At 46.9% G+C, this 27,671-nt stretch overlaps 1 protein-coding gene across 2 annotated transcripts in view; it reads left to right on the top strand.

Moving 5' to 3' along the window:
* LOC144096763 (uncharacterized) overlaps positions 1–25,431 on the top strand; it is a 161,657-nt gene extending 136,226 nt beyond the window's left edge. For both annotated transcript variants that reach the window (XM_077629640.1, XM_077629641.1), the window contains 2 exons: positions 4,239–4,331; positions 25,101–25,431. In XM_077629640.1, coding sequence (XP_077485766.1) covers positions 4,239–4,331; positions 25,101–25,271 — 264 coding nt within the window. In that variant the 3' untranslated portion in view covers positions 25,272–25,431. The remainder of the gene's footprint in view (positions 1–4,238; positions 4,332–25,100) is intronic.
* The last annotated feature ends 2,240 nt before the right edge of the window (positions 25,432–27,671 follow it).

Genomic DNA, 27,671 nt, shown 5'->3' with positions numbered 1-27,671 from the left:
GGCTATATGTAAGTTTATGCACGTGTCCCAGAAACGATCTAACTTGCTCTACTCATATTCGCTAAACTCCACCGTGCTATCGCAAGTTGAATCTTACAGGTATCTTGGCATCGAAATAGCAAGTAATCTGAACTGGTCAAAGCACATCAAGTCACTTGCTGCAAGCGTTTCCAAATTACTAGGCTTCATTAGACGATCTCTCACATTTTCTTCGTCCACGGTTAGACTAATCGCATATGAAACATTTATCCGTACCAAACTAGAATATGCATCGACTATTTGGAACCCCCATTAAGAATACCTAATCCAGGCGTTAGAAGCAGTCCAAAACCGACCTGCTCGTTTCATAACATGCAAATATGATTCTCGGCTGAGCGTTACTAATATCAAATCATTCATTGGTCTAACCCCCCTGTAATCACGACGTAAGATAGCAAGACTTTGCTTATTTCACAAACTTTATTATAATTTCCCTCAATTACGTGAGAGCCTTATTCTGCCCCCCTTGAGGTCCTCCCGACGTTTGTTTATTAGCAACAGTGTTCAGCGTATTCATGGTACCACTAAAGCTTTCAATAATTCATTTTTGCCAACTGTTATATCCGAGTGGCATGTACTCCCTGACTGTATTGTCAATGAAACCAACTCAGTGAAGTTTAAGGACTTATTGACTGCTTATTTCTCTCCTCAATTCCTTTATAATGCGTTTTATTTACCTATTTATTGTCTTGGTAATTTCAATGTGTTTACTGTGTTTATTTGTGCTTGCCATTTATATTTCTGTTCTATCTTTGTGACCCATTATTACCATTTCTTCCCCCCGCTTATGTATTGCCCCAATGAGGCCTTTAAGAAAAAATAAAAGATGTTGAGGATGATGATGATGATGATGATGAAAGATCAGGGCTCCACTGCACCTACCCCTCCCGGAGCCACCTAGCGGCTCGTTTCTCGCTGAGCGTGCCACGCGAAGTCGAGGGCATCTCCCGAGGAACTGCAATCGCTTCCGTAACACGTTCTAAAGGTGACTGGGAGAGCACACAACCAGTGTGCCTTGCGACGCGAATTGTTAACCGATTCCTCACCAGCTATCAAGAGCGTACAATTTTTTTGAGCCCCACAACAGTATCGGAAATCGCACATTACATAATGCATTTGAAAGATAATTCTGCTGCTGGAGTAGCCAACATTAAAGCCCAAACTGTAAAGGCAGTTTGTACGACCGTAGCTCCCGTTTTTTAAAATATTCGTGATTTAATGCACAAAGAAGGTAATTTTCCTCAACAGCTGAAAGTTGCAAAGATATCAGTTATACAAAAAAGAGGTTGTCAGAATTATCTTAACAACTATCGACCAATACCTGTCCAGTCTGTGTTTGCGAAAATTGCTGGAGAAGTTAACACCTGCTTGGTAAATTTTTTAGAGAAATTCTCTGTCATAGTAAGCGCACAACACGGCTTTCAAAAAGGAGAATCAACACAGACTGCTTTATTTAATATAAAAGACACACTACTCAATAATATTTAAAATAAATTGGTAACATTCGGCTTGTTCCTAGAGTTTAGGAAAGCGTTTGATTCCGTTGATCACAAAATACTCCTTAGCAAACTTCAGTTTTATGGAGCACATGGTACTGCACTCCGACTAATTTCTAGCTATCAAGAATCGAGAAACCAGTGCACTATTGTTAACGGTATTCCTTCAGAATACGGCTTAATACGTACTGGCGTGCCTCAGGGCTCCATTCTTGGGCCACTTCTCTTCCTCATACATATAAATGGTATTGTCAATATACCAAGCACTCCTGAAATATAACTATATGCGGACGACAAAAATGTGTTTTTATTGGAGAACATATTGAAACTATAGTTAAGAAATGTAATCTTTGGCTGGACGAGCACTTTGTTTGGTTAAGCGTTATAGATTAGAATTTATTTATTTATTTATTTATTTATTTATTTATTTATTTATTTATTTATTTATTTATTTTACCCTCAAGGCCTGGGGCATTAGAGAGGGGAGTAGATGAATGAGATACAATACTGAAAAGATAACGCGAAGCCGACAAATTAATGATCGACATATACAATGGTGGCTAATGCGGTTCTGAAATGAGTAATGTCTACAATGCTGGTGCTTGGTCCGGGAAGGTGGTTCCAGTCCTTGGATGTTCGAGGAATGAAGAAGTTGCTGCATGTTTTCATTCTGAGTGGAGCAATTCCATCCTTGTGTGAGTGGTCCAGACGAGGTGAGAGGTACGAAGGCGAAAGGATGAGTGCGCTACGAAACTTGGGAGAAATATGAAAAACTTTATGGAATAAGCAAATTCGAGAAAATTTCCGGCGAGAAGCTAATGAGGGAATGTTCAACATGCGTTTCATTGATGATATGCTAGCAGTACGATGGTAGTTATGCAGAATGAAACGAACGGAGTTATTCTGGACAAGCTCCAAGGCATAGGTTAGGTTAGCACAGCTGGGGTCCCAAATAGATGCCGCGTGTTCTAGTTTGCTACGGATTAGTGTCTTGTACAAGAGAACTTTAAGCGAGCTGGGACCAGAAGAAAAATTACGGCGAAGATACCCAAGCATGCGGTTAGCATTGTTAATTATGGTGTTAATGTGAAGGAACCAAGTAAGATCAGAAGAGATTTCAATGCCGAGATAACGATAGGAAGTGACAGATTCGAGCGCACTGTTCTTTAGGTAATAGACGCTAGGACAGCAGGAATTTCTAGTGACACGTAAGGCTTACATTTAGATGCATTAAGGTCCATTTTCCACAAGTCACACCAATTAGAAATGACATTCATATCATGTTGCAAGGCATTAGTATCGTCCGAACTGTTAATTTCCCGAGAGACAACACAATCATCCGCGAATAAATGAATGTTAGAGGACACAGTAAGGTAGGTCATCAATGTATATTAGGAACAACAGATGACCTAACAAAGAGCCCTGAGGCAAGCCAGAACCAACGGAAGATAATGATGAGTTGCGATTGTAAGGTGGTACAAACTAGGAACGGTTTAAAAGAAATTGTTCAAGCCAAAGTAGTATGCTAGGTTCAAGGTTTAGCTTGGCTAGTTTGAAGAGGAGGAGTCGATGACAAACGTTTTCAAAAGCTTTCTTGAAATAAAGAAATATGCAGTCAGCTATTGAGCCTTTTTCAATGATAATATGAAGATTGTGAGTGAATGATGCTAATTGCGTTTCACATAAAAGAAATTTTTTTCACATGAAAGAAATGTCAATATAACAAATATAGTACCCTTCAAGCCTAAACACAAAGTTATAGACACGGAACAAAGTATTATTTTTAGAAATAATGTTATCCAAGGTGCTGAGTCTGTGCGGTTCTTCGGAGTCATAATTAATGAAAGGTTGTTGTGGAATAACCACATAAACTCTGTACGATTGAAAGTAGCTTGCTCCATTGGCATAATCAATAAATTTAGGTCTTTTTTTCGAATGCGGTTACAAAAACAACTTTACTTTACGCTGGTCCAATCTCATCTTCACTACTGCCTTCTGCAGCACATCGGGCACAAATTTGAAATCACTCTTTTTGTTCCAAAAAAGAGCGATAAGAGTCATTCCAGGTGTTTCTTATCTAGAGACCATAGTTCCACATTGGGACAGCTTAAAGATATTAAATATTTATAAACTAAATACACTGCGGCTTGCCAGTCATGCTCACCACTTCTTTTACAGAAGTAAACTTTCGCACATCATGCACATTGACACACACCAAAAAAACCAGCTAAGAGATTATTGTACCAGGCCGCCCAGAATAAGAACAAATTATGGCTCTCAACCTACGATATACCAGAAAACAGTTCTTATAATTTCTAAGAAACATATAAAAGATCTCATCCATAACTACAGATATGAGCGCTTATTTAGGAAAAAAATTAACAGAAAGACTTTTAGTAAAACCCTCTTGAACTTACACTCGTGAAAATGTTTCTAATCAATGATGTAAATGACTACTTATTTTGTTTCATTTTTTTACGTGTCTGTCGTAATCTTGCCATTGTAATTCTTTTGTGTTAATTTATTTGTTACATATTGCTCTTATATGCTTCATGTTACGCTGTGTGACTGTGCCGGGTGCACCAGGGTGGACGGGCCTCGTCAGGCTTAATACGCCTTTTGCCCTCCCCCTCAAGTGTTTGCACATGCTTGGAATAAGAACTTACTTGAAAAATATATATAACGCGCTGTTTTATTTCGCAGGCCCCTGCCATACCCGGAGCAATGACTGTGGCCTTCTTGACATCCTGCTTCATAGGGGCTAATGGCTATCTTTGCGAAAAAAAGGGAGGCAAGGTACGAAAACCATGCACATCACCTAACGACATTAATTTTAAGATTTGGGTCATGTTCAGTAGGAAAAAAAGCTCATATTTGGTGGCTGAAGCTTTGAAGAGCAGTTCTCGTTTTGGCAGGTTATCTTGAATTCTCTAAGTTGGAAGATATGAGGAGCGTTTTTGTGAAATAATTGCTTAGTTATTTGACGAGTAATCAGCTAGCAATGTGAGCAATGTGACGAGTAATCAGGTAGCAATGTGAGCAATGTGCTTTGAAAGATTGATGCTTTGGACGAGTATAAAATTCGAAAAGAAGAATATACAGGAAAACCTCTCTTGCTCATTGTGCTGCTGGTTGTATGCGCTCGTTGTTTAAAGTCGTTCAAATCTTCCATGGTCGATCTCCCAGTGCCCTACTTTGTGCATATTTTGGAGCAAAATGCTTTCTCAGGGGAGCAATAAACGCAATGCAAAATGCGCATTCTTCTGCTGGCTGAGCCGTTGGAGTTAAATAGTTCCTCTTCGTTTCGGCTAAGCGACGCAGTTCTGTAGTCTTTCCATTTTGCTAACAGGAAGACCATCGTTGCCTTCGTCTACAGAATTTGCCGCAGCCAACTATACACAAATATAGAACTGTATACATGTAGTACAAGGTGTATTCCGTATTTTTTCAGTGGCCGATAGATATATACAGAAATGTGACCGCATTGCTTGTAATTCCTGCTACACGCGAATACCGAAAATCAATACTCGGCTTTTTTTTTTACATTTTAGTTGCTTCACCAGCCTCTCCGCACAGTAGCTACCGACAAATTGGCGTGCAGTTTAAATGTGCACTAATGTCACTGAATTTAATTTCAGTGGTTGCTGCGATAAAAACTGATCATTTATTGCTGATTCACAGTAATTCTTGAGCAATCATTACCATGCCGTAGCAAAAAAAAAAAAAAAATAAACTCTTGTGTGGCTGAAGAATCAACTCGCGTACGAGAAACTAACTTTTTATCATAACTTTCTATAAGTAGTGAGCGAATAGCAGCGCCAAAATGACTGGAAGTTTTCTGATGACACTCGCCTTGTGAGATAGCAGTGTACAGAAAATAATACAAATAAGGTACTCAAGCGCAGAGATTGGCTACAGCAGTGTACATTGTCGCTATCACTAGGTTTCAACGATTCGTAAGGAACCGTGAGGCAGTATCTATCAAGCAGGAAGCAAACGCGTATTTGAACCAGGCTTCCGTAGCACGGGCTGCTCACGAGATTGGGATATTGGAGGAATATCTCATTGTGTAGTAGAAAGAGCGTACCCTTTCTAATATGTCTATTTAATTTTATAGGCTACAGCACTTGCGTGGTCCGCGCATAAAGAGTATGTAGCACCGTAGTTTTGCAATAAAACCGTTCGTTATTGCTTCAGACCATGTCACCTACCCTATCTTGTATTTCGTTCTTCGTTTCACGCTTTATTGTGGTAATTCAATATCGCCAGTTAGAGCCAAGCACAAAAAATTGTATTCGAGAATACGAAACGACTGTAAAGGTGCGTGTTTATCTGTGTCAGTTTCGTGAGCGACGGCCAGCGCACAACCTATGGAAGGTTGGAAAAGGCCAAAAGACGTGCTGAAGCGTTAAAGAAGTGGAAATATTGTCACGGTGAGCGCGTTGAAGGTCGGCAGCCATACCCTATGAAACACATTAAAGGGAAGCGGATCGGGCGTGGCCGCACAGCAGTTCAGGGCAGCAACTTCGGACAGGCACGGTGATTGGTGAACTCCTAGGCAAGAGCAGGGTTCATTTCTTCAATACGGCCTAGGAATTCGCCGCGAAGTACACAGGAAGGGCAAGCGAGTGACCTTGGAGACATAGATGGCACAGTGGCCATCGGAAATTGTTAGAACAGCCAAATGAAGCAAAACAGGGTGATAGCAGGTGGCGGATCCGGTGGGCGTAAAGAGAACGGGGATGCTGAATGCAGAATCAGATCGGAGCAGAACGATTGAAGAAGAGAAGGGAGGTATGGTCGGTGTTTGGAGCAATAAGAAGCTTAGCGGAACGCACAGTCCGATCGCACAAGGAAACGTTACACACGGAAGAAAGCGCAAGTTCAGCGCGGGCGCAATCACCGCACGGTGGGTTGAGAGGAAGTAATAGCCGAGAGTGACATCGTGAGTGCACCCATGCTGCAAAATTGGATGGTATATGCTACTTCATTGATAGAAACACCCACCGTGCATGCCGCGATCGGGTGGATGCACTGCGAGCTGGCTATCGCGTAGAAAAGTTGTTCGTACCGCACTGTTCTACAAGCTCTATTATCAATACGCTCTACGTGATCTCCTCAACCCCCAGCCAATTTATGTAACCCGCAGCACTGATCATAATCACAAAGTCGGAATTGTGTCATGCAACACGAAATGCTTCTCGCAGTCAATCCTGCCGCGAACTTCACGTGACTGGAACCACCTTCCAGTAGAAGTTGCTGGCATTGGAAATTATGAGCAGTTCCAAATATCACTAGCTAACATTTTATATTCAGGTGCTCTTTAACATTCTTGTAGCCAACTGTACTCTCTCTCTGTTTTTGTATAGTTACCACTCCCGCTCTCTTATGCCACTGGCTCTGAGGGGTAATGTAAAAAATAAAATACGGAGCGAAAAGTCAGACAGTGGTGCCGTCACCTTGTGAATTTTGCGACGAAGAAAGTCACTTATCACCGACACGGCAAAGGCCGTGTCAACGAGCGCGAGAGCAGGAACGCCTTCGACAAATATCGGAATCACGTAAGCGGGAGGAAACGAAGGACTTAAGGAGTTCACAAGAAATACGGTTGTTGCCTCCGGGACTGCGGTATTCAGTTTTTCTGTGGAAGGGAGTGCGCTCTTCGGGGCATTGGTAAAATTTAATGTCGGCCAGAGAAAGGCGAGCGACGTGTCGGATACTGTGGGCGAGGCATAGACGAGCCAAAAGAGCCGCTGGGCAAGGGCGGCTGTTGGTCGTAGCCACAAGGGTACACATAATCCCTAGAACGAGGTAAATGCTGACAACAAAGGCGTGCGATGTGGCCCGGAAGCCACAAGCTTAGCGGATGGTCCGATTGTCGGAGGCGCGCTAAGGGATCGTAGGGTTCTTTGTAAGTGGAAACGAGGCTGGCGGAGGTGGCACGGACGGCGGTGGAGCGTAGTAGAGAGGACTGGCGCCGTACGCAGGATGGGCGAGCGAGCGTGGTGTTCCGGTGGCGGCTTCAGCATAGGTGAGCGGTGCTGCGACAGGAGGAAGCGAGGGGCTCGATGGCAGGACTGCAGTGACCTTTTACTGAACAACACGGGGGATAGTCGGCGCGAGGGACGGTTCTAGGTCAGGAGTAGGGCAGCCAAGATCCTGAACGTCGTGATTCTGACGAGAAAGCTGGCGGGCGACTTGGTCACGGAAGAAGTCGTGGATGCGCGGCATGAACAGTGATTATTAACACGATGAGGAACCAAGGGCCAAGCCAGCAAGACCCTCGGTAGACACGCAGAATTTCGTGTTGAAGCGCGTTGATTTCATGACTAGTCAAAGATTTGGCACAAATGGATGACGGTACTGATGGAAGTGGAGTTCTTCGCCAGGAGCATTTGGAAAGCGTCATCGGCGATCCCTTTAAGAATGTGATTAGCATTGTCTGTCGCGTACAGCAAAGGGTTGACGCGCTTACATTAGTCAACGATGTCTTCAAAATATCTCGTGAAGGTTTCGGCTGGTAACTGAGTTGAAGCATGGAGACGTTGCTCGGCGTGGAGTCTTCACACGGCGGGACGGTCGAGAAACGTCGGCGAAGCTCGTCTTAAATGAGAAGCAGAAACAAAGGTTGGCTTCGTGATTACAAAACTATCTGTTGGCAGGTTGTGAGCGTCTGTGAGGTAGAGGACGTGCTCAATTTAACGGAGTCGTTCAACCGAATGCAATTTCCGAATGTTTTTTGCTGCCAGCCAATCGTCGACGTCATCGTTGTCCTTACCACAGAATGGGGAAGGGGTCACGCTGGCGTCGCACCCAGGAACAGAGGACGGTGGCAGGGATGGGCGGCGATAGTTGGGTCGGACCGTCTGGAATGGTGACCGCGGCTGCTAACTTTCGGCTCCGAAGTTCCAGCATGAGGAACGGGACGTGAACCGAGATACCTCCACCAAGTGTAAAGGTGTTTTTTTGCGGTTGCAGGAGGTCGGTGGTCGGGGATGATCAGCGTCACGACGGGCACATTCTCAGAAGTCACTTAGATCCAAAACTTCACTTTGTCGACCTCTTCGCCCCGCCGCTTGAACTGCTTCCGGTCGTTCCTATTACAGTACAAACGCTGCTAATCTCCGCGGACGCCCTGCACGTGTTTGAAGGAGTTGGAAATCATAATTTTCTGCTGGTCATTTTAGTGTTTGGTACACCTATGACTGCCCATGGCAGACCGAACTGGTCGGTGGGAGTGAAGGAAGAGATTTCTAAATCAGGTTTCAGCAACACGCTGGAAATATAGAGCCATCAATACATCAGGCACCATCACCGCCCTCGTTTAATCTGTCTAAAAAATGAGAATATTGTCACTGATAAACGGTCGAAGCACTCAAACCAGGTTTAATTAAACGTGCCTGGCGTGCAAGACAGCGGGGAGGTCAAGCGAGGAAGAAGATAAAAACCTCTAGCCCCTAGAGTGCGCAAGCTACGGCAAGTCCTATCTAAAACAGTTCGGCCGCAGTATGGCGCCAATGGATTCATTGGTACTGTGGCATAACTCCCCCTCTCTGAAGGGCAAAGACACGGTGCCGGAACAATGAGAAGCAGGAAGGCAAGGGACGGCGAATGTTCCGGCGGCTGGTGTGGACACGCCTGAAGAGCTAGCGGGCGCGGTACGGCTTAATCCGTGCGACATGGACGACTTCGGGGCTCGGCCGTCTAGAGGAGCGAACTGTTCACTGTGGGAGAACTTCATAGTTCACCTCACTGATTTGGCGGACCACCTCATAGGGGCCAAAATATCGCCGTAGAAGCTTTTCGGAGCGCCCACGCATGCGGATTGGGCTCCACACCCAAACTTGTTCTCCGGGCTGGTAACGCACATTTCTGTGGCGGAGGTTATAGCGCCGAGCGTTGAGAACTTGCTGGTGCCGGATGCGCTCTCTAGGTAGTTGGAGGCGGCCTCAGCTTAACGAACGAAATGGGCAGCACCCATAAAAGAGCAGGTAGTGCTAGCTGGAAGCAGCACTGCATCCAGCATGGTTGTGGCTTCGCGACCATGTACTAAACGAAAAGGAGTGAAGCGAGTCATTTCCTGGACTGCAGTATTATAGGAAAATGTGACTTAAGGGAGTATGGCGTCCCAGTTCCGGCGGTCCACATAGACATACAGGGAAATCATGTCGACGATCGTCTTGTTGAGCCGTTCGGTGAGGCCGTTGGTTTGAGGGTGGTAAGCGGTTGTCTTGCGGTGAGTGGTGCCGCTCAGGCGCATAACCTCCTGCGTAAGGGCCGAGGTGAACGCTGTTCCCCTGTCAGTTAAAACAATGGTGGGTGCGCCGTGACGAAGCAGAATGTTTTGGATAAAAAAGTTCGCAATTTTGTCAGCGGTACCACGTGGAAGAGGTTTAGTTTCACAGTATCGGCTGAAGTAGTCGGTAGCGACCACAATGTAGCGGTTACCCAGTGCGGACACCGGAAATGGGCCGAGTAAGTCCATGCCGACTTGATGGAATGGGATCTGAGGCAGATCAATAGGCTGCAGTAGGCCGGCTGGCTTAGTCGGCGGCGTCTTTCGACGCTGGCACTCGCGGCAAGTTCATACGTAATGCTTCCCAACTGCAGCAACCCTGGGCCAGTAGTACTTCTGCCGTGTTCGTGCCAAAGTTCGACAAAAACTCAGGTGACCAGAAGATGGGTCATCATGGCACGCTTGCTGGACTTCGTCGCGAAGAGCCGTAGGCACGACGAGCAGATGCACAGCTTCTGCCGGGCTGTAATTTTTCTTATACAGGATGCCGTCGCGTAAACAGAACGACGACAGTCCGCGTGAGAAGGTTCGTGGGGGAGACTGAGCTCTTCCTTCGAGATACTCAATGAGGGGTTGTAGCTCACTGTCGTCTCTTTGGTGTTGAATCAGAACGGACGTGGAGATGGCGCCAAAAAAAACTGAATCGTCGTCGGGGTCAGCTCGGGGGTCCTCGATAGGAGCACTAGACAAACAGTCCGCATCTCTGTACTTTGTACCAGACTTATAGACGATGGTGACATCGAATTCCTGAATCTAAGGCTCCAGCGTGCAAGCCGTCCCGAGGGATCTTTGAGGTTCGCCAGCCAACAGAGCGAGTGGTGGTCGCTGGCGATCCTGAAAGGGCGGCCATACAAGTAAGGGCGGAATTTGGTCACTGCCCACACAATGGCCAGACATTCTTTTTCGGTGGTGGAATAGTTTGCCTCAGATCGTGACAAGGTGCGGCTCTCGTATGCGATTACGCGTTCGAGACCATCCTGCCTCTGCACAAGGACCGCACCGAGGCCGATGTTGCTGGCGTCTGTGTACAGTTCAGTGGCGGCCGACTCGTTGAAGTGTCCAAGGATGGGCGTACTTTGGAGACGAGTTCGGAGGTCTTCAAAGGCCTTCTGTTGCTCCAGGCCCCAGGAAAACTGTTCGGAATCTCGTGAGGCGGATAAGGGGTTCAGCGATCTGGGAGAAGTTCTGCACAAAACGCCGATAATAGGCGCAGAGACCCAGAAAGCTGCGCACGCTTCGCTTACCGGTGGGCACGGGAAAAGCAGCCACGGCGGCTGTCTTGTCGGGGTCAGGGCTAGCCCCTTTAGCACTCACGATGTGGCCCAGAAACTTCAACTCTTCGAAAGCGAAGTGACGCTTTTCGGGCTTCAGGGAAAGCCCGGCCTTCCGAATTGCTTCGAACACAGCGCGCAGGCGTCTCAGGTACTCTTCGAACGTATCAGAGAAGATGACAACGTGATCCAAGTACACGAGACAGGATTGCCATTTCAGATCGGCAAGAACGGTATCGATCATCCGCTAGAAGGTTGCAGGAGCCGAGCACAGGCCGAAAGGGAGCACCCGGAATTCGTACAGACCAGTAGTGTTGAAATTAAACCGTCCGGTTTATTAAACCGTTGTTATTAAACCGTCCGGTTTAATAAAGGCTGTTTTTTCCCGGTCGCGTTCGTCCACCTCGATTTGCCAATAGCCGCTGTGTAAATCTAGCGATTAGAAGTACTTGGCGTGGCGCAGCCTATCCAGGGTGTCATCAATGCGCGGCAGAGGATAAACATCTTTTTTTGTGATTTTGTTTAAACGTCTGTGATCAACGCAGAACTGTAGGGTTCCATCTTTCTTTGCTACTAGAACAACAGGCGACGCCCACGGGCTCGTCGACGGCTCTATCACGTCGTCCTGGAGAATTTCTTGAACTTGACGGCTACTGGCATCACGCTCCTTTGAAGAGATCTGGTAAGGCGGTTGACATAACGGCCGCTGGTTTGCGTCGACTATAATTCGGTGCTTTGTGAGCCGTGTCGGCCTAACCTTAGAGGTCGGGGCGAAGCAGTCACAGAAAGACTGGATAACGCTTTCGAGGCAGCGTTTCTGATTAGACGGGAGGTTAAGGTTCATGTCAGTTTTTATGGGAGTGGTCGGTGCCTCCACTGATGCCGAGGCTTTGGACAAAGCGTGCTCTCCCGCGAAGTCGCTGAGTTCTTCGAAATACGCAATAACTGTTCTGCCGGGCAAGCACTGAGGTTTACAGCTAAAATTGGTTACCAAGAGCTCGGTTCGGCCATTGTTCAGCTCAACAATTCCGCGAGCAATACAGACTTGCCGACCAAGGAGCAGCGACATATTGTTTTCAACGATGCCACGAGTTCCAGTGATGTTGTCGCAATCTACGGTAACAAACATGCTAGCTCTCGCCGGGATTAATACGTGGTCGTCAAAGACGCGTAACTTAGTCCCGCGTGGCTCGGGATCGCCGTCAACAGGGGTTTGAGTGGAAAATGACATGACGAGTTCCTGAAGGTTGATGACAACACCGTACTCCCGAAGGAAATCCAAACCAAGTATCAGGTCTTTGGAGCAATCGGGCAGCACAGCAAAGCAACCAGTGAAAGTAGCACCGCACATCTGGATTCGTGACGTGCAGACGTCAATTGGCGTAACCACATGGCCTCCGGCGGTGCGGATCTGTGCTCCAGACCAAGGGGTCAGAACCTTTCTGAGGGCCGTGGCTAACCGACTGCTCATTACAGAAAAATCAGCGCCGGTATCCACAAGTGCGGTCACATCGCGATTATCAGCGATTACTGAGATTTCGGCACAGACCAGTCGGTCGCAGCATGTCATTGTCGTTGAAGTCGTCGGGTGAGGTCGTCGTCAGCCGGATCGTAGACGCGAATCGTCGGTGGAGGCTCTTGACTTGATCCAATAGCGGCGGCCCTACCCCCGGGGGACGCCGTCTTCAGTTTTCCCGATGTGGGGACGCGCCTCTGAACTGGCTAGAAAAAGACGGGCGGCTTGGCGAATAAAACCGCCTTGGGGATGGCAACCGGGACTGCCGTCGCCGCGAGGCCGTTGGCTACACGTTATCGGACAGGTACTGCTCGATGTCCCGCGGCCGTTCTCCGTAGCGTGGTCGAGGCGCACCAGGTGAAAAACCCCTTAAGCCCATTCTGCGGTAGGGGCAGTGGCGGAGGAGGTGGCCGGGCTCCCCGCAGTGGTAGCAGAGCGCCCTATTGTTTGGCGTACGCCAAACGCGCGCTTTGGTCATGGTGGACAGGGGCTCCTGCGGTACGACAGGTACAGCTGCAGTTGGGTACCGCGGTGAAGGCACAGGAGTGACGAGGAAAAAGGCTTGACTCACTGGCCCAGGACGACTTTGTAGTGCTTGACTGTATGTCATCACATAGGGCGCTGGCTGCGGAGCTGGTGGTGACTGAACAGCTTGCCGGAATTCATCTCGGACCACGTCCGGTATGGCAGCGAGGCTGGCCTGTGGAGCTTCGAAGCGAAGTTTCTCGAGTTTTTCGGGCACCAGGCTCTTCACAAGCTCTCGAAGCTCCTCAGTGGATAGCGACAAGGGCGTATAGTGGTGAGCGGCTGCTACACGAGCCTGACGGCCGTAGTGCGCGCCCTGTTCTTGGAGAGAACGCGCCATGCTTGTTGCCTCCTTGGCAAAGTCGGCCACCGTTCTTGGCGGGTCACGTACCAGTCCGGCAAACAATTGCTCTTTGACGCCACGCATTATGTGCCGTACCTTCTTGTCCTCGGCCGTAGCAGGGTCGGCGCGATTGAAGAGTCGCGTCATGTCCTCGATGAACATGGCGACGCTCTCGTTCGGCTGCTGCGACCTCGATTACAAGGCGACTTCAGCCTTCTCCTTTCGTTCGCTGGTGCTGAACGTGGCTAAGAGCTCTCGGCGACAGATCTCCCAGTTTGTGAAGGAAACTTCGTGGTTCTCATACCACGTCTTGGACAAGTCCTGTAGTGCGAAGTACCCGTTCCGCAATTTGCGCTCGCCGTCCCACTCGTTGAAGCCCGCCACACGGTCAAAGGTGGCCAACCAGTCTTCGACGTCATCAAACCTCTCACCGTGGAATGATGGGGGCGACCGAGGTGTGTGAAGGACGAACGGTGGGGCATTCCCGGAATGCTGACTTGTCTGGTTAGCCGTAGCGGACGCCATGGCCCTTGCTGATCTTGGGAGGTGACCGAACTCTTGTTGTAGGCCTCGCAGGCGGCGGCTCGCCTTGTGGATTGGTGTTGTAGCCACGCGTTGGGAACTGACGTCAAGGGTGTCCTTGAGGTCAGCGTACATGGACCGTCACCCAGCACCTCCACCAAATATGTCACTGATAAACGGTCGAAGCACTCAAACCAGGTGTTATTAAACGTGCTGGGCGTGCAAGACAGGAGGGAGCTCGAGCGAAGAAGAAGATAAAATCCTCTAGCCCCTAGAGTGCGCAAAGCACGGCAAGTCCTATCTGAACCAGTTCGGCCGCAGTATGGCGCCATTGGGTTCATTGGTACTGTGGCAATATTCCAATGTTGAAACGGTTTACGGTGGGACCTTCCCTACGGCATCTCTTTTTCTCTTCATTCGCTCCCACCACCCTTCCTTCCCTTACGGCGCGGTTCGCGTGTCCACCTAGATACGAGATAATTGCTACACCCTTTCATTTCCTGAAAAAAAATCAGTTTTTACAATGGTTTACGCACTATTGGCTACCACTGGCCGCCAGATGGCATTTGAAGGTGACGAATTACTACAGTGCATGAAATACCGTCGATTGAAAAATACACAAACCTAGAAAAAACTTGTGTTTATACATATATATGTATATTAACCAAAAATAGAAAAATTCCCCTATGCTCCTCTGTTTCGGTGGCTCTTACTTCGTATGCAAGTCAAACGAGCCCCTTTCCTTTGGGAAGCGAACTGTCATCAAAACCAGGGAGCATAACGGGTGTGCTCATATTTTTGGCGTATATATATATATATATATATATATATATATATATATATATATATATATATATATATATATATATATATATATATATATATATAGTCTTGTTGCGATGATTTAGAGGCAGAGCATCCGTCCCGCTTAGATGAGGACCGTGTTTTGAACACCGATGACGGGCAATTCTCAGCCGGTTACAAAAAAAGAAAATCTCCGCTTGTCGATGGAAATGCATAAGCAGGACTGGGGTGCGGCCTGATATCGGTGACCAGTACTGACAACCCATTCCCTCACCAGAGCAGGATGTAGCCAATCTAGTGCACAACTTGGCCACAACCTTCAATTAAATAACCGATTAGCCCTCGGCCCTCAGTCCACAGCCGTTGTGGAGCAACTGACCAAAGCGGCGGTCAGACTTTTGAGGCAGCAGAGGGTTCTGGACAGGCTGCCACTGGAAACTGAGCCTGACAACATTTAACCGTGAAACCTTGTCCAGTGAGGCTAGCCTAGCAGCTGTGTTCGAGGAACTAGAGGGTATGAAATGTGATGTCATTAGGCTTAGTGTGTTCAGGAGGACATATGAGGAGTGTAGATTACAAAGGGCAGGGCACGTACACTGCCATCGTGAATTAGCAAGCAGACAAGAACTATGTGTGGGATTCCTCATCAATCAGGTTATAGCTGAAAACATAGATGAGTTATATAGTATTAAGGATATAGCTGACAACCTAGAGGAGGTTTATAGTATTAACGAGAGGGTGACAGCTATTGTAATTAGGCTTAGCAAGATGTAAAAGGTGATGGTGGTGCAAGCCTACGTGTATACATCCAGCCATGGTCACCAGATTCTTGAAAGGCGTGAGGACGTGGAATCGGGAATTAACATATTAAAATCACAATACAGTGTACTAATGGGCGACTTCAATGCGAAAGTAGGCAAGAAGCAGGCCAGAGACCAGGCGACAGGCGTTTAGGGCATAGGTTCCAGGAATAGCAGGGACAGTTATGAGTAGAGTTCGAAGAGAGGAATAATTTACGGAACATGAATACATTCTTCCAGAGACGAAATAACAGGAACTGAACGCGGACGAGCCCCGATGGTGAGAATAAAAACGAAATAGACTTCGTAAAATGCGCTCCCCTGGTATGATTCCAGGACGGGGAGGTGCTGGAAAGGTGCATTGTAGCGACCGCAGAATGGTAAGGTCTCGAATTGTCTTAGAACTGAAGAGAGAACGCAAGGAATAGTGGAGGTGGAAGCACAATAACGAGTTAGCGGTGAGAGGTAAAGTAAAGAAATTCCAGATATCGCTGCAGAACAGATATTCAGCTCTAACTGTGAAAGACAGCCTTAATAAAATTGGCTGCGGTTTAGCGGTGGTTAAACCTGGTTGAATTTTCAAAGACGTTCGCCCCTTGTTCTTCTGTTTCCACGGCACGTCGTCGTCTCATAGTTTCATTCCTCTAGCACAACTAGGCTCACCTTCTAAAGTGGCTTGCTTAGCTGCTTCGGCTTCTCGTCGTTTTCGAAATGGTTTTTCTTGTTGTTCCTCTGTTTCCTGGGCACGTTGCAACCTCTTTCTCTCATTGTTCCTAGCTTCCTTACCTTTCGCCTTATAATTTAACTGTTGAGAAGCAATAGAGCAACTAGATTCAGATATTGCCACGTGGTGGTAACTTCCATGGCGAAACTGATCAACCAACGTGTAGCGCACCGCTATATATCCCAGCGAAGCCGCCACGGAGCGAGCGCAAGGCGAGGTGGTCGTCATATCGACGGAGAGACTACCTGTTAGGCCCGGCGCCGGCTCGAGGGCCACGGCAAACGCGACGAGCGGCTCCCTTTTAGCTGCGGCGGGGAGCAAGGTGACGTCACGCGTCGTCATAGCAACGGAGAGAGCTGATGTCACACTACTTGCTAAGCGCAGCGTCGGCTCTGGGAGGGCCGCGGCATACGCGACGAGCATTTAGGTCTGGCTTTCGCAATAAAAACCAATGACCGATAATCTCACACACAGCTATCATTATGATCTGCGAAGTAGAAGTAGGCGGTAGGATGGCTCAACAGTATACCGGCAAGATATATCAGGCGAAAAATCTCATTAAGAAACCCCCAAAAAATGAAAGCGTCTAACGCCACTATTAGAAGAAAACTGGCAGAGCAAGTAATATTAATAAATAAGCGCAAGGTAGCCGACATAGGGAAGTTTAACATGAAGAAAATAGAGTATGTTTTGAAGGAAGTAGCGTAAAATAAGTAAATAGGAAAACAGGTGAAAGTAAAAACCAGATGTTTGCTCTAACCGACAAAGAAGGCAATGTCATTCGCAACATGGATAAGATAGTTAAAGTAACCGAATAGTTTTCAACAAATCTCTGTAGTAACCAATGTAATTAGAAAGCTAATGATAGAGGCACTAGTGCAAAACAATCCAATGTCCCGGTAATAAAGAAAAAGGAAGTAAAGAAAGCCATAAAAGCAAAGCAAAGAAGGAAAGCAGCTTGTGAGGATAAGGTAACAGCAGATATTTTGAAGCAATGAGGGGAGATTGGGCTAGAAAAGCTATCCAACCAGTATACGCAATGCCTTATGACCTCGAGCGCAACAGAAGCTTGGAAGAACGCTAAAATTAACATTATTTTTAAGAAAAGAGACGTAAGTGACGAAATATTACAGACCGCCGTTGCCTGCAAGGTATTTACTAAGATGATCCGAAATAGAACCAGGACAGCCTTAGGTCTCACTAACCCAAATGATCAAGCAGGCTTTCGTAAAGGATACTCAATCTTAGAAGGTATTTCCACTATCAATAAGATGGTAGAGATATGCGTGGAATATAACGAGTCCCTATATATAGCGTTCATTGATTACGAAGGAGCATTTGACTCAGTAGAAACCCCAGCAGTCATGCAGGCATAGCGGAATGAGGGTGTAGAAGAGCCTCATGTGAAAACGATTTGTTTATTTGTTTATTTGTTTATTTATTTACACAATACTGCAGACCGAATAGGTCCAAGCAGGAGAGGGTACATACATTTGTTAGTAAGCACTATGCCTTAGGATCACCAACAATGGTGAAGTTACAATTTGCACCAAGAAGATATAATAAAATATAGACAAGGTGACAACGCAAATACACTTTGCGGGAATACATGCCCCAAACACAGGCACACAGACAAAGAAGTACACTATGCACTGTTAATAAATAGTCATAATTTCTAACCATAGAGTCATTTGTGTAGGCACTCAAAAGTTTGAAGAAAGGAGAGGTGAACCATGAGGCAGGAATTCCAATCGGATATTGTTTTCGGGAAAAATGAATATTTGTAGAAGTTCGTGCGGGCTAATATTGGCTTGCTGCTATGCTATGACTATGTTTGTGTCGTGAAGGTCTGGTTGTATCCCATTACAAGTAGTACTGTGGCTGAATGCCTAATTTTTGAAACAACGAAGAGTGCAAAAAACGCAGCCGGGCAGCCTTTCTTCTTCCCGCCAATGCCTCATGGGTTGCCTGATGTAACATGGCGGACGGAGAATCCCTTCGCTTATACTGGTTATATATGAACAAAACTATGCTGGCGTATTCAAGAGCAGGTCAAACAATTTAATTGTACGCTTGAAGTCTAAGTGCGCTTGCAGAATTCCCTAATTTATGTTTTAAGAAGCCTAGCTTTTTCCTTGCAGAGGAGCAGATGTTGGATTTATGGGATGACCATTTAGGATCAGATGTTAAATTCATGCCCAGGTATCTGTATTCTTCCACTTGACTATATCTGTTGTCCCCAATGACATACGCAAATTTCACTTTATTGATCTTGTTCGTAGCACATAAATAAACGGTTTTGTCATAATTAATTGTCATGTCCCACTTTTTACACCAGTCTGCAAGAAGCTGCAAGATCAAATTTAGGACAAGTTGATCGGATTGAGAATGAATGCTTTTGAAACTAATGCTCTCATCGGCGAATAACCTGGCCGACGTTTTAGTTCCAAAAAAACCTAACAGTTCCTTAATATAAATAATAATTAAAACAGGCCACAAGAGTGAGCCCTGAGGAACACCTGAATGAACATCTAAGAAGCGGGAGCAGTTGCCATCAATTTCAACATATTGTTTTCTATTTTGTAAATATGAGATAACCCAAGCGATGATATGGGAAAGGATACCTATTTCTTTAACTTTAGTTATTAATTTAGAGTGAGGAACCCTTTCAAAGGCCTTGGAGAAATCCATAAAATTATCTCTACCTGACTTCCACTGTCGAGAGTTTTTGTTAGATTATGTACAGTATCTCTTAGTTAAGTAGTAGTAGAAAAACGTCGCCAGAGCCATGTTGCTTGTTGCTAATTATTTCATTCGTGTCTAAAAAACTGTCAAGATATTTGAGTATAATACGCTCGATTAATTTGCAAGGAATAGAGGTGAGAGGTGCTGGGCGGTAATTAATAATTCCCGATGAATTTCCTTTCTTTAATACGGGTGCAACACGCGCAACATGCCAGTCATGGGGTACTACGCCTGACTCTACAGATTTTTGAAAGATTACGACGAGAAATGTAGCCAAAATTTCTGCATACCTTTTTAAGAATGCTGCGGCAATATTATCAGGGCCGGCTGAATTTTTTTTTTATTCAATTGCAATAGAAGTTCGGTAACACCTTACAAACAGATGGTAATGTTGCTTGTGCATCAGTTCTGGAAAAAACGCTTTGAAAATGGAGGTTGAACCTGTCTGCCATTTCCGTTTCGTCCGTGTGAACTTCTACATCAACCATTACTTGCTCTAACATTTTACTGTCCGTAATCGACAGGTACTGCCAGAATTTTCAAAGATTTTTCGCTGCAAAACGACCAAGTGTCTCGGAAAAATTCCTGTCTCTTGCTTTTTGCAACCATGCTCGAGGGAGGCGGTTAAATCTGCAACTTGTGACGCATTTTTATTCTTTTTCTTCCTACAGCGCTTCATTTTACGTTTTAATTGTATTAGTTCTCGGATTAGCCAAGGGTTTGTTGTACCTAGATTATTTTTTCCAGTGCAAATGTTTCGTATGCAGTAACCGCAGAGGTATTTAAACCGCGGCCACAACGCATTTACGTCGTCCTCGCCAAACGATGACAGGGCATCTGCCAGAAAATGCATAATACGTGGGTTGTGTGTGAAGTCAAAATGCTTCGCAGTTTGTAATTTTGGAATGCACGTTCCCAGTTGGCGCAGGAGCATGCAGGTAAAAGAGACGAGTTTGTGATCAGAAATGCCCTCGTAAACTTCAGTAATGCAACTTTTTATGCCTGCGAAACATAAAATGAGGTCTATAATTAAAGAAGCTGAACTAGTTACGCGTGTAGGAGTGTGTACAGTCTGGACTAGATTATACGCCAGCAATATATCAAGCAATACTTCTGAGCTACGCGCATCGGGGGGACTAAGCTTCACGGTGCCCCAATCAATGTGGGGAAAATTGAAGTCACCTGAAATTATATTATTCTTATTTGAATACTTTTCTAGGTAATCATATAATTCCAGTAGATAGTCTGGTCCCGCCCAGGAGGCCTATGGATTTAAACAATGGTTATTTGGTTTCCTGAGAACATCAGCCTGCACAAAACGCTTTCATGATAAGTGGAAAATTTGGGCGAAACGATAGAAGACAACCCAGCTTTCACGAGAATCGCAATTCCGCTACCCCTCGTGGCGCGGTCCTTTCTGTAGCATATGTATGAAGGCGGTACGGCGCAGCTATCAGGAATGTCGGCATGAAGTCAAGTTTCGGATATAATTGCCGCGTGTAAATCATAGGTGAGTAATAAGTGTTCGAGTTGGTCTTGCTTGTTGCACAAACTTTTCGCATTCAAACATATTAATCGAAGTGATTTTTCCTCAACGCGTGAGGTAGTACCGGTTCATCAATCGTGAGACGTGTGGGCTGCTTTGTGCAGCAATACCCTGCAGTTGTTCTGCTCGTTTCACGCATGTTACCATTTCCATGCAGTTTGTTCTATACGAGCTTTATTTTGTCACCGGGGCGTTTTTCGCTCTTATAGGATTGCCAAAGCAGTTTCGTTAATTTAAAGTTGCCTCGAGTAGTCGGCAGATATTGACACTCCCGAATCTTTCAGTTTTGCCAATTCGAAAGTATGGCTCTTTTTTCGTTATAGTTGTAGAGCCGAAGAATAACAGGCCTAGGTTGATTATCGCGTTTTTTGCCAATTCTGTGTACACGTTCCAAAGAAGCAATATCCACTCCTAGTTTGTCCTTGTAAACGTCTTGAAGAAATTTTTTCCAAGATCAGACCGGGATTGACTAGCATCTTCCTTTATTCCGAAGACTAGTAAGTTATTCCTATGGCGGCGGTCCTCAAAATCTGTCAGTTGTTTTTCCTGTGTAGCCAGAACGTTCTGTAAGCACTGTATTATTTCCTCGAGCTTTAATATCTTTTCTTGGTTTGCCTTGGATATCGCAAGAAAATCGTCTAGTTTGGGCAACTTTTAGTTACTTTCTGCAACGGTAGCATCGCGTTTTGAATCAGAAAGTTTCAGACCCATTAAATCTGCCAAGATTGCGCTCAGTGTTGGCTCATTATTAGTGCCAGGGCCGGGATTCGTTTCCACATCACCACATAATAGAAGTAAGAACACAGACCAACAATCATTAAAGAATGCTTACGCACATTCGAGGGCACGGCAGCATCACACGACCAGAGCGACTAGTACGTAAGGAATGGTATGAATTGTGAAAACCAACCTGCACAACGAGCCATGCGAAATGTGGCATGCTCTAATGAACGCTGCCGTGCCCTCTGAGCCCATGATGGTTGCTTGCAGCCTTTATAGGGGGATCCGATGACGTCACTGCCCTGTGGTGCCAGTGTAGCGATACGCTGATTGTCTTGCTGTAGTCCGGATAACCGTCAAAAGAAGTCGCAGTTTCCCGAGCATTTCCTAAAGGAAGGTTTCGCGGCGCCTGCTCCGTGGAAGCCGGGTGCGCAGAACATGGCAGCGGCCGGAAAAGAAGGAGTACCTGCACACACAGCCATGCGAAAAGTTACATGTTGCGATGAACGCTGCCGTGCCCTCTGAGCTCATGATGGTTGCTTACAGCCTTTATAGGAGGATCCGATGACGTCACTGCCCTGTGATGCCAGTGTAGCGATACGCTGATTGTCTTGCTGTAGTCCAGATAACCGTCAAAATAAGTTGCAGTTTCCCGAGCATTTCCTCAAGGAAGGTTTCGCGGCGCCTGCTCCGTGGAATCCGGGTGCGCAGAACATGGCAGCGGCCGGAAAAGAAGGAGCACCTGCACACAGAGCCATGCGAAATGTGACATGTTTCGATGAACGCTGCCGAGCCCTCTGAGCCCATGGTGGTTGCTTGCATCCTTTACAGGGGGATCCGATGACGTCATTGCCCTGTGGTTCCAGTGCAGCGATACGCTGATTTTCTTGCTGTAGTCCAGATAACCGTCTGAAGAAGCTGCAGTTTCCCAAGCATTTCCTGATGGAAGGTTCCGCGGCGACTGCTCCGTGGAATCCAGGCGCGCAGAACATGGCAGCGGCGGGAAAAGAAGGAGCACCTGCAACACGAGCCATGCGAAATGTGACATGTTCCGATGAATGCTGCCGTTCCCTCTGAGCCCATGGTAGTTGCTTGCAACCTTTATAGGGGGATCTGATGACGTCACTGCCATGTGATGCCAGTGTAGTGATACGCTAATTGCCTTGCTGTAGTCCAGATAACCGTCAGAAGAAGTTGTAGTTTCCCGAGAATTTCCTGAAGGAAGTTTTCGCGGCGCCTGCTCCGTGGAAGCCGGGTGCGCAGAACACGGCAGCGGCTGGAAAAGAAGGAGAACCTGCAGAAGGAGCCATGCGAAATGTGACATGTTTCGATGAACGCTGCCGTGCCCTCTGAGCCCATTGTGGTTGCTTGAAGCCTTTATATGGGAATCCGACGATGCCATTGCCCTGTGGCTCCAGTGCAGCGATACTCTGATTGTCTTGCTGTAGTACAGATAACCGACAGAAGAAGTTGCAGTTTCCCAAGCATTTCCTAATGAAGTTTCCGCGACGCCTGCTTCGTAGAAACAGGGTGCGCAGAACATGGCAGCGGCCGGACTGGCAGCCGCCCAAACTGGAGTTCCCGCTTCGGTTCCATTGCAGGGGCTAATTTTTGTCCTCAGTAGCTGCGCACATGTGTGGAAAGTACAACACATGGGGCAGCTCAGTGGGCTGCCCGCACTGCGCATTGCAGACCCACAAAGTATGTCTGCACCGGTCCCAAATGGGGCCGATCGGGGATGTTTGCAGGAAGCCCACTTGAGGCCCATGTAGACTCCGCTTGCAGATCCGACATTGATCCCATAGGGGTCGTCTGCACTGCCCACATCTGACTCACTTCCTTGCCCACTTTGTGCTACCGGGGTATATATATGAAATGGAAAATCACGAACGGTCTACTCGGCTGAAAGGGGGGGGGGGTATGCCGCGGTTATGAAGAAGACAACACTGTGGGAACAGTATTGGTACCATGGCTTACTTTTCAGAATTCGGACTTAGTGTCTCCAGTAAGAACAACAAGTCGGCTAGAAATAACCTAGTACAGTTGGGAGATTAGCATTAGTACTGACGACAAAGCAACTGATGAGGCAGTGCAGATGGACATAACATGCACAATGGTTCGAAACATGCAGAGTAATATTTCTTAGCAGAAAGGCTGCTAGGAAGTGAAAGCTATAGGCAGTAGTATTGGCAGAAAGCATTTTGTGACGCAAGCAAACACAAGAGCGTTGACATTCATTGGAGGAATACAACTAGAGAACTGTTCCATCAGTTCGCAGGATACCAGAACGGGGCAACAAAGAGCTTTAGAAGGAAGATCACACAGGTATAGGGCATGAACAGGGTAAAGGTTTATGGAAATACGCGAACTTTGATACGAGTCACTTTATGATTACTCAAACGACAGTCTCCTTGCATCTGAAGCGAGATCAGGATGCCTTTGAACGTGGACACTTCAAGAAAATATATACAAGGAATGCCGCAGGATCATTTCCGATGTCAATGCCGGCAGGTCAGAATTTTCTAGACTAAACGATTCAGTAAAACAGAGAGTCTAGCAAGTTGGTGCATTTTTTGACAGAGGTCATTGAAGTTGACTCGCACCCTTCCGGTGTACGTCCTTGCCCCTGGTGGGCGCGTCGTTTTATAAAGCGAAAGCTTTGGTTCTCCTCTTTGTAGCTTCTTTGATTCGTGCTCTGTGTGTGAGAGTTTGGCTTTAAACCGAGGATAAACCATGTGACTGCTATGACATCACTCATCTGCCGCATCGAAAACCGCGGGTTCGACTCTGTTTCTAAAGACCGTTGGCGTTCATTGGCGTTGGCATTGAGAACTTTCTAGGCTCCGATAATTTTGAGGAAAGGAAGGGCGTATAACTGGCTCCTTGGTTCAGTGGACGCCTCAGTAACACTTTGAGGTACGTGGCGATGGTGCGAGAGAGATGTGGGCTGCATGCATTAGCACGGACAACGTTGTTGCAGAGACGCGGCGCTGCAGAAATAGGCCGCAGCTTACATTGGGTGGCCAACCTCTCGCTATCAACCATTAATTTATCAACCACCTGTCAAGGTGGCAATGTGAGCGCGCTGCTTATACAGTGGGGGAACGCATTCAACATGACACATGCCAAGCCGCGTCTAGTTGCCCGAAACATGGCAGCTTTCGCTCGCTAACCAGGCTCAGCAGTAGTTAAACCACAGCTATTTTTTCTTATATATTCATGGATAATGAAGGAGTGTGTCCACTGCAGAGGTCAATAAAAATGCTACTAAACCGTGCAAGAGGCATAGTGACAGGATTTTGTGGTGAAAAATTGGTATACACTAAAGGCAACTAATAGTTGTACTTGAAGGTTATATTGCATGATAGTTACTGCAGCTAAGAAGAGGGTTAAGTGTAAAATTATTACTCATAGTTTGGTGTCGTCCGTCGCCACTCTGTTTCAAATGGTACACTGATCATGAACTGTTCTATTATTTTGTGGTGTCGTCCGCCACCACCCTGTTTCAAATGTTAAGCTCATGCCATCCAGAGAAGGTGATCATGCACTATTACTGAGAACGCTGATTGTTTCAAAAGCATGTTCAAAAAAATCTTGCGCGCAAGAAGAACGGGACGGAAACAAGGAAACACGGACAAGCACCCTCCGTTTTTTCGTTGGCGCTGGTTTTTTTCGAAGATGCATTCTCTCTAATTTTCCCAGTTCATAAATATTGTGTTTCTAATCATTGCTTGGTTTTTATCCCTTTCGCAGTGCTTGTACAACACGGACTGCTGTCACCGTCTAGTGTGCTTCCAAGTTACTCAGACCTGTGAGCCACGTGGTCCTCATGCGAGACTGGCGGCGCCCAAGAGAGCGAAAGACACAACCAAGCCCGGAGCGAGAGCGGGGGTGATGGCAACTACAGGCCAGACCCCCAGATGATGCGCCTAACGTCTCCGCATGAACGCAAAGTTCCGCCTCGCACACAGAGCAGTTTTAGAGAGCGTGACGAGTTTTGCGCCTTAATGTTGGTTTCTGAAGAGATGGAGCTAACAAGCACTCAATAAAGGCTCATTCAGAGAGCAAGACGGCTCGAAACAAAGCAGCCTACATTCCTCCATACACCTTTCGCACATTGTGCATGAAGCCGGAATGCTGTCATAGCTTTGGCAGTTTTCAATCCTCGTATTCCTGCAGATCTACGTGTTCCCGTGACGACCACAATTGGTGAGAAGCATTCTTTGACTAGCTTACTCCAAGTGTCCACGAAAGGGTTGTCTCTCGCCGAACGCTCTTTGAGAGTCGAGCGGTCTCTCGGCGTGTTGGCGGCCAGCCGGTGTGCCGCCGAGCGCATCAGCACTTCTGCGCAGTTGGATCGATGGTCGCGGGTGCTAACCGGCCGGGCGGCCGGATAAGCGGTGCGCAGCTGCCGTACGGATCTTAAAATGGGCATCACACGAGATGGGGCCCCACTGTCGACCGCAACCCAACGAAGAGGAGGTAGTAGAAAGAAAGCGTCTGCACCTAAATCAGATGGGGGCAACGCCAAACGACGGCGCGCCGCGAAAACACCGAGAAACACTAGGGGAGGCTAGAAAAGGTAGAGGATGCAACACGTCAAAACAACTTTGTACTGCCTAGGCAGTGCCTACTTTGATAGCACTTCATGCTTGACGAGCTCGGAGTGTCACGTAGCGGGTACAACAGACTGCGGCTCACGTCGGACCTCATGAGTGCACCACTTCGGCACCAAGAGTGCTTTCCCAGCAGTAGATGCCTTCGTACTTTCCTCAACTACCAAGAGTATCTCAAACCAAGCGAAGACGGCCAGGCTCTCTCGAAGTAACAACTTTGTGTTCACGGAAAGGATACCCATTTTAATACCTCTCAGAGCAATCAACGAGCATCTCATCTCGTTGCGTATCCTCTTTATCTCAGATGAACGTTGGGCCAGTCGGCAGCCTCTGCCGAATCGAAGACTTGCCATATAAAGCTGAAGCCTTGATATAGTTGTTGCTGCGTAATGTCAACGACGAAGTAAAGATGTTAAAGGTTCTTCCCTTTTCACACATTGCTTTGTCAGAGGTGCTCGTTTGACTCGTTGGACGTTGGACTCGAAGCAGACAGTGAGGCTATTAACGAACGATGACACAAGGACGAATAAAGTAATTGTACTTACTGTCCATAAATAAATACACTTAGAGGAAACAGAGGCTACGCACGCAGGTACCAAAGCTGTCTCGAAAGTACACTCGAGCGCCAAGCTCGTTCTACATAGCTTGCCGAAAGCCGGACCCAGTCCACATCGTTGCGCGAAGCCTACCCTAAAGCCCGTCAGCTGCCAAAGATGACGCAAATTACGCCCGAGGTCCAAGCTCGCTCTACACGGCTTACCAAAAGCCGGGGCCTCTCTAGATCGCTGCGGAACCCCTGACCTAAAACCGCGTAAGATGATCCATCACGCTCTTAAATAGTCTAGTTCGAAATTTCTAGAAACGGGTGAGGGCACTGAGAGAGACAGGAAGCGTCACAGCACCAGCTAAGCTACGTCTCCCTCTCGCAGAGTTCTCGAGAGCGCCTCAACTATCTGGAACATCTGTCCGCGCGCGCCTCACTTCCACAAGGTGGCGCGGGGTCGCGTTTGCAGCCACGCACTCGTTCTGCAAATACTGGGAAAGCATTTTTCTCTTCTTTTTTGTGTGGTGTGGGCGCTGCAAACTCCTTGCGCTTAGTATAGCGGCCTCATTGACGATATAGGAATATACGCGAAGCAGAAGGAAGTTATTGAAGCTGGTGTATGGAATTCGTATCATGAAGAAGCGTAACGTGAACATGCAGTTCTCGGTGAATCGTTGCAACATAATGTCCCCGTAGAAGGATGTCGACAAGTGCTTGAAACTGGTGCGTAAGCTGGGGAGGTGGAGGCCGCTGAGAGGCTCGAATAGAATGGAGGTATTGAGGACATGCCTTCTTCAGTTTAGAAAGACCATTTGTCTCAATTCTACGATCTAGGTATAAAGAGAAAAGCAACATTAAAATTGCGAATCAATAAACTTCACTCAGTACCAAGAAACTGCGTCCCTCTAATGAGACTGAGTTGCATCGTGAGTACTATCTGGAACGCCAACAACGAACGCTGCCAAGCGGTTTCTGCAGCATTTTTGTTCCTTTTGTAATCCTGTTTGACCTGTTTCCTTGCGGAATCGACGTGTAAGGGGAGATCTGTCACTCCGCACCTCTCAGCGTTAGAGCACACCAACTTTCAGTTTAGGCTCCGAGCTCGTGTTAATGCATTTTGAACGGCGGTTGTGCATCTTTAGATTCGCAGAGTATAATCTAGAA

The sequence above is a fragment of the Amblyomma americanum genome, chromosome 7 (genome assembly GCF_052857255.1).
Source record: "Amblyomma americanum isolate KBUSLIRL-KWMA chromosome 7, ASM5285725v1, whole genome shotgun sequence".
NCBI classification, from domain to species: Eukaryota; Metazoa; Arthropoda; class Arachnida; order Ixodida; family Ixodidae; genus Amblyomma; species Amblyomma americanum.
Note: the sequence above shows the minus strand (reverse complement) of the source record. Positions and strands in the feature narration are given on the sequence as shown.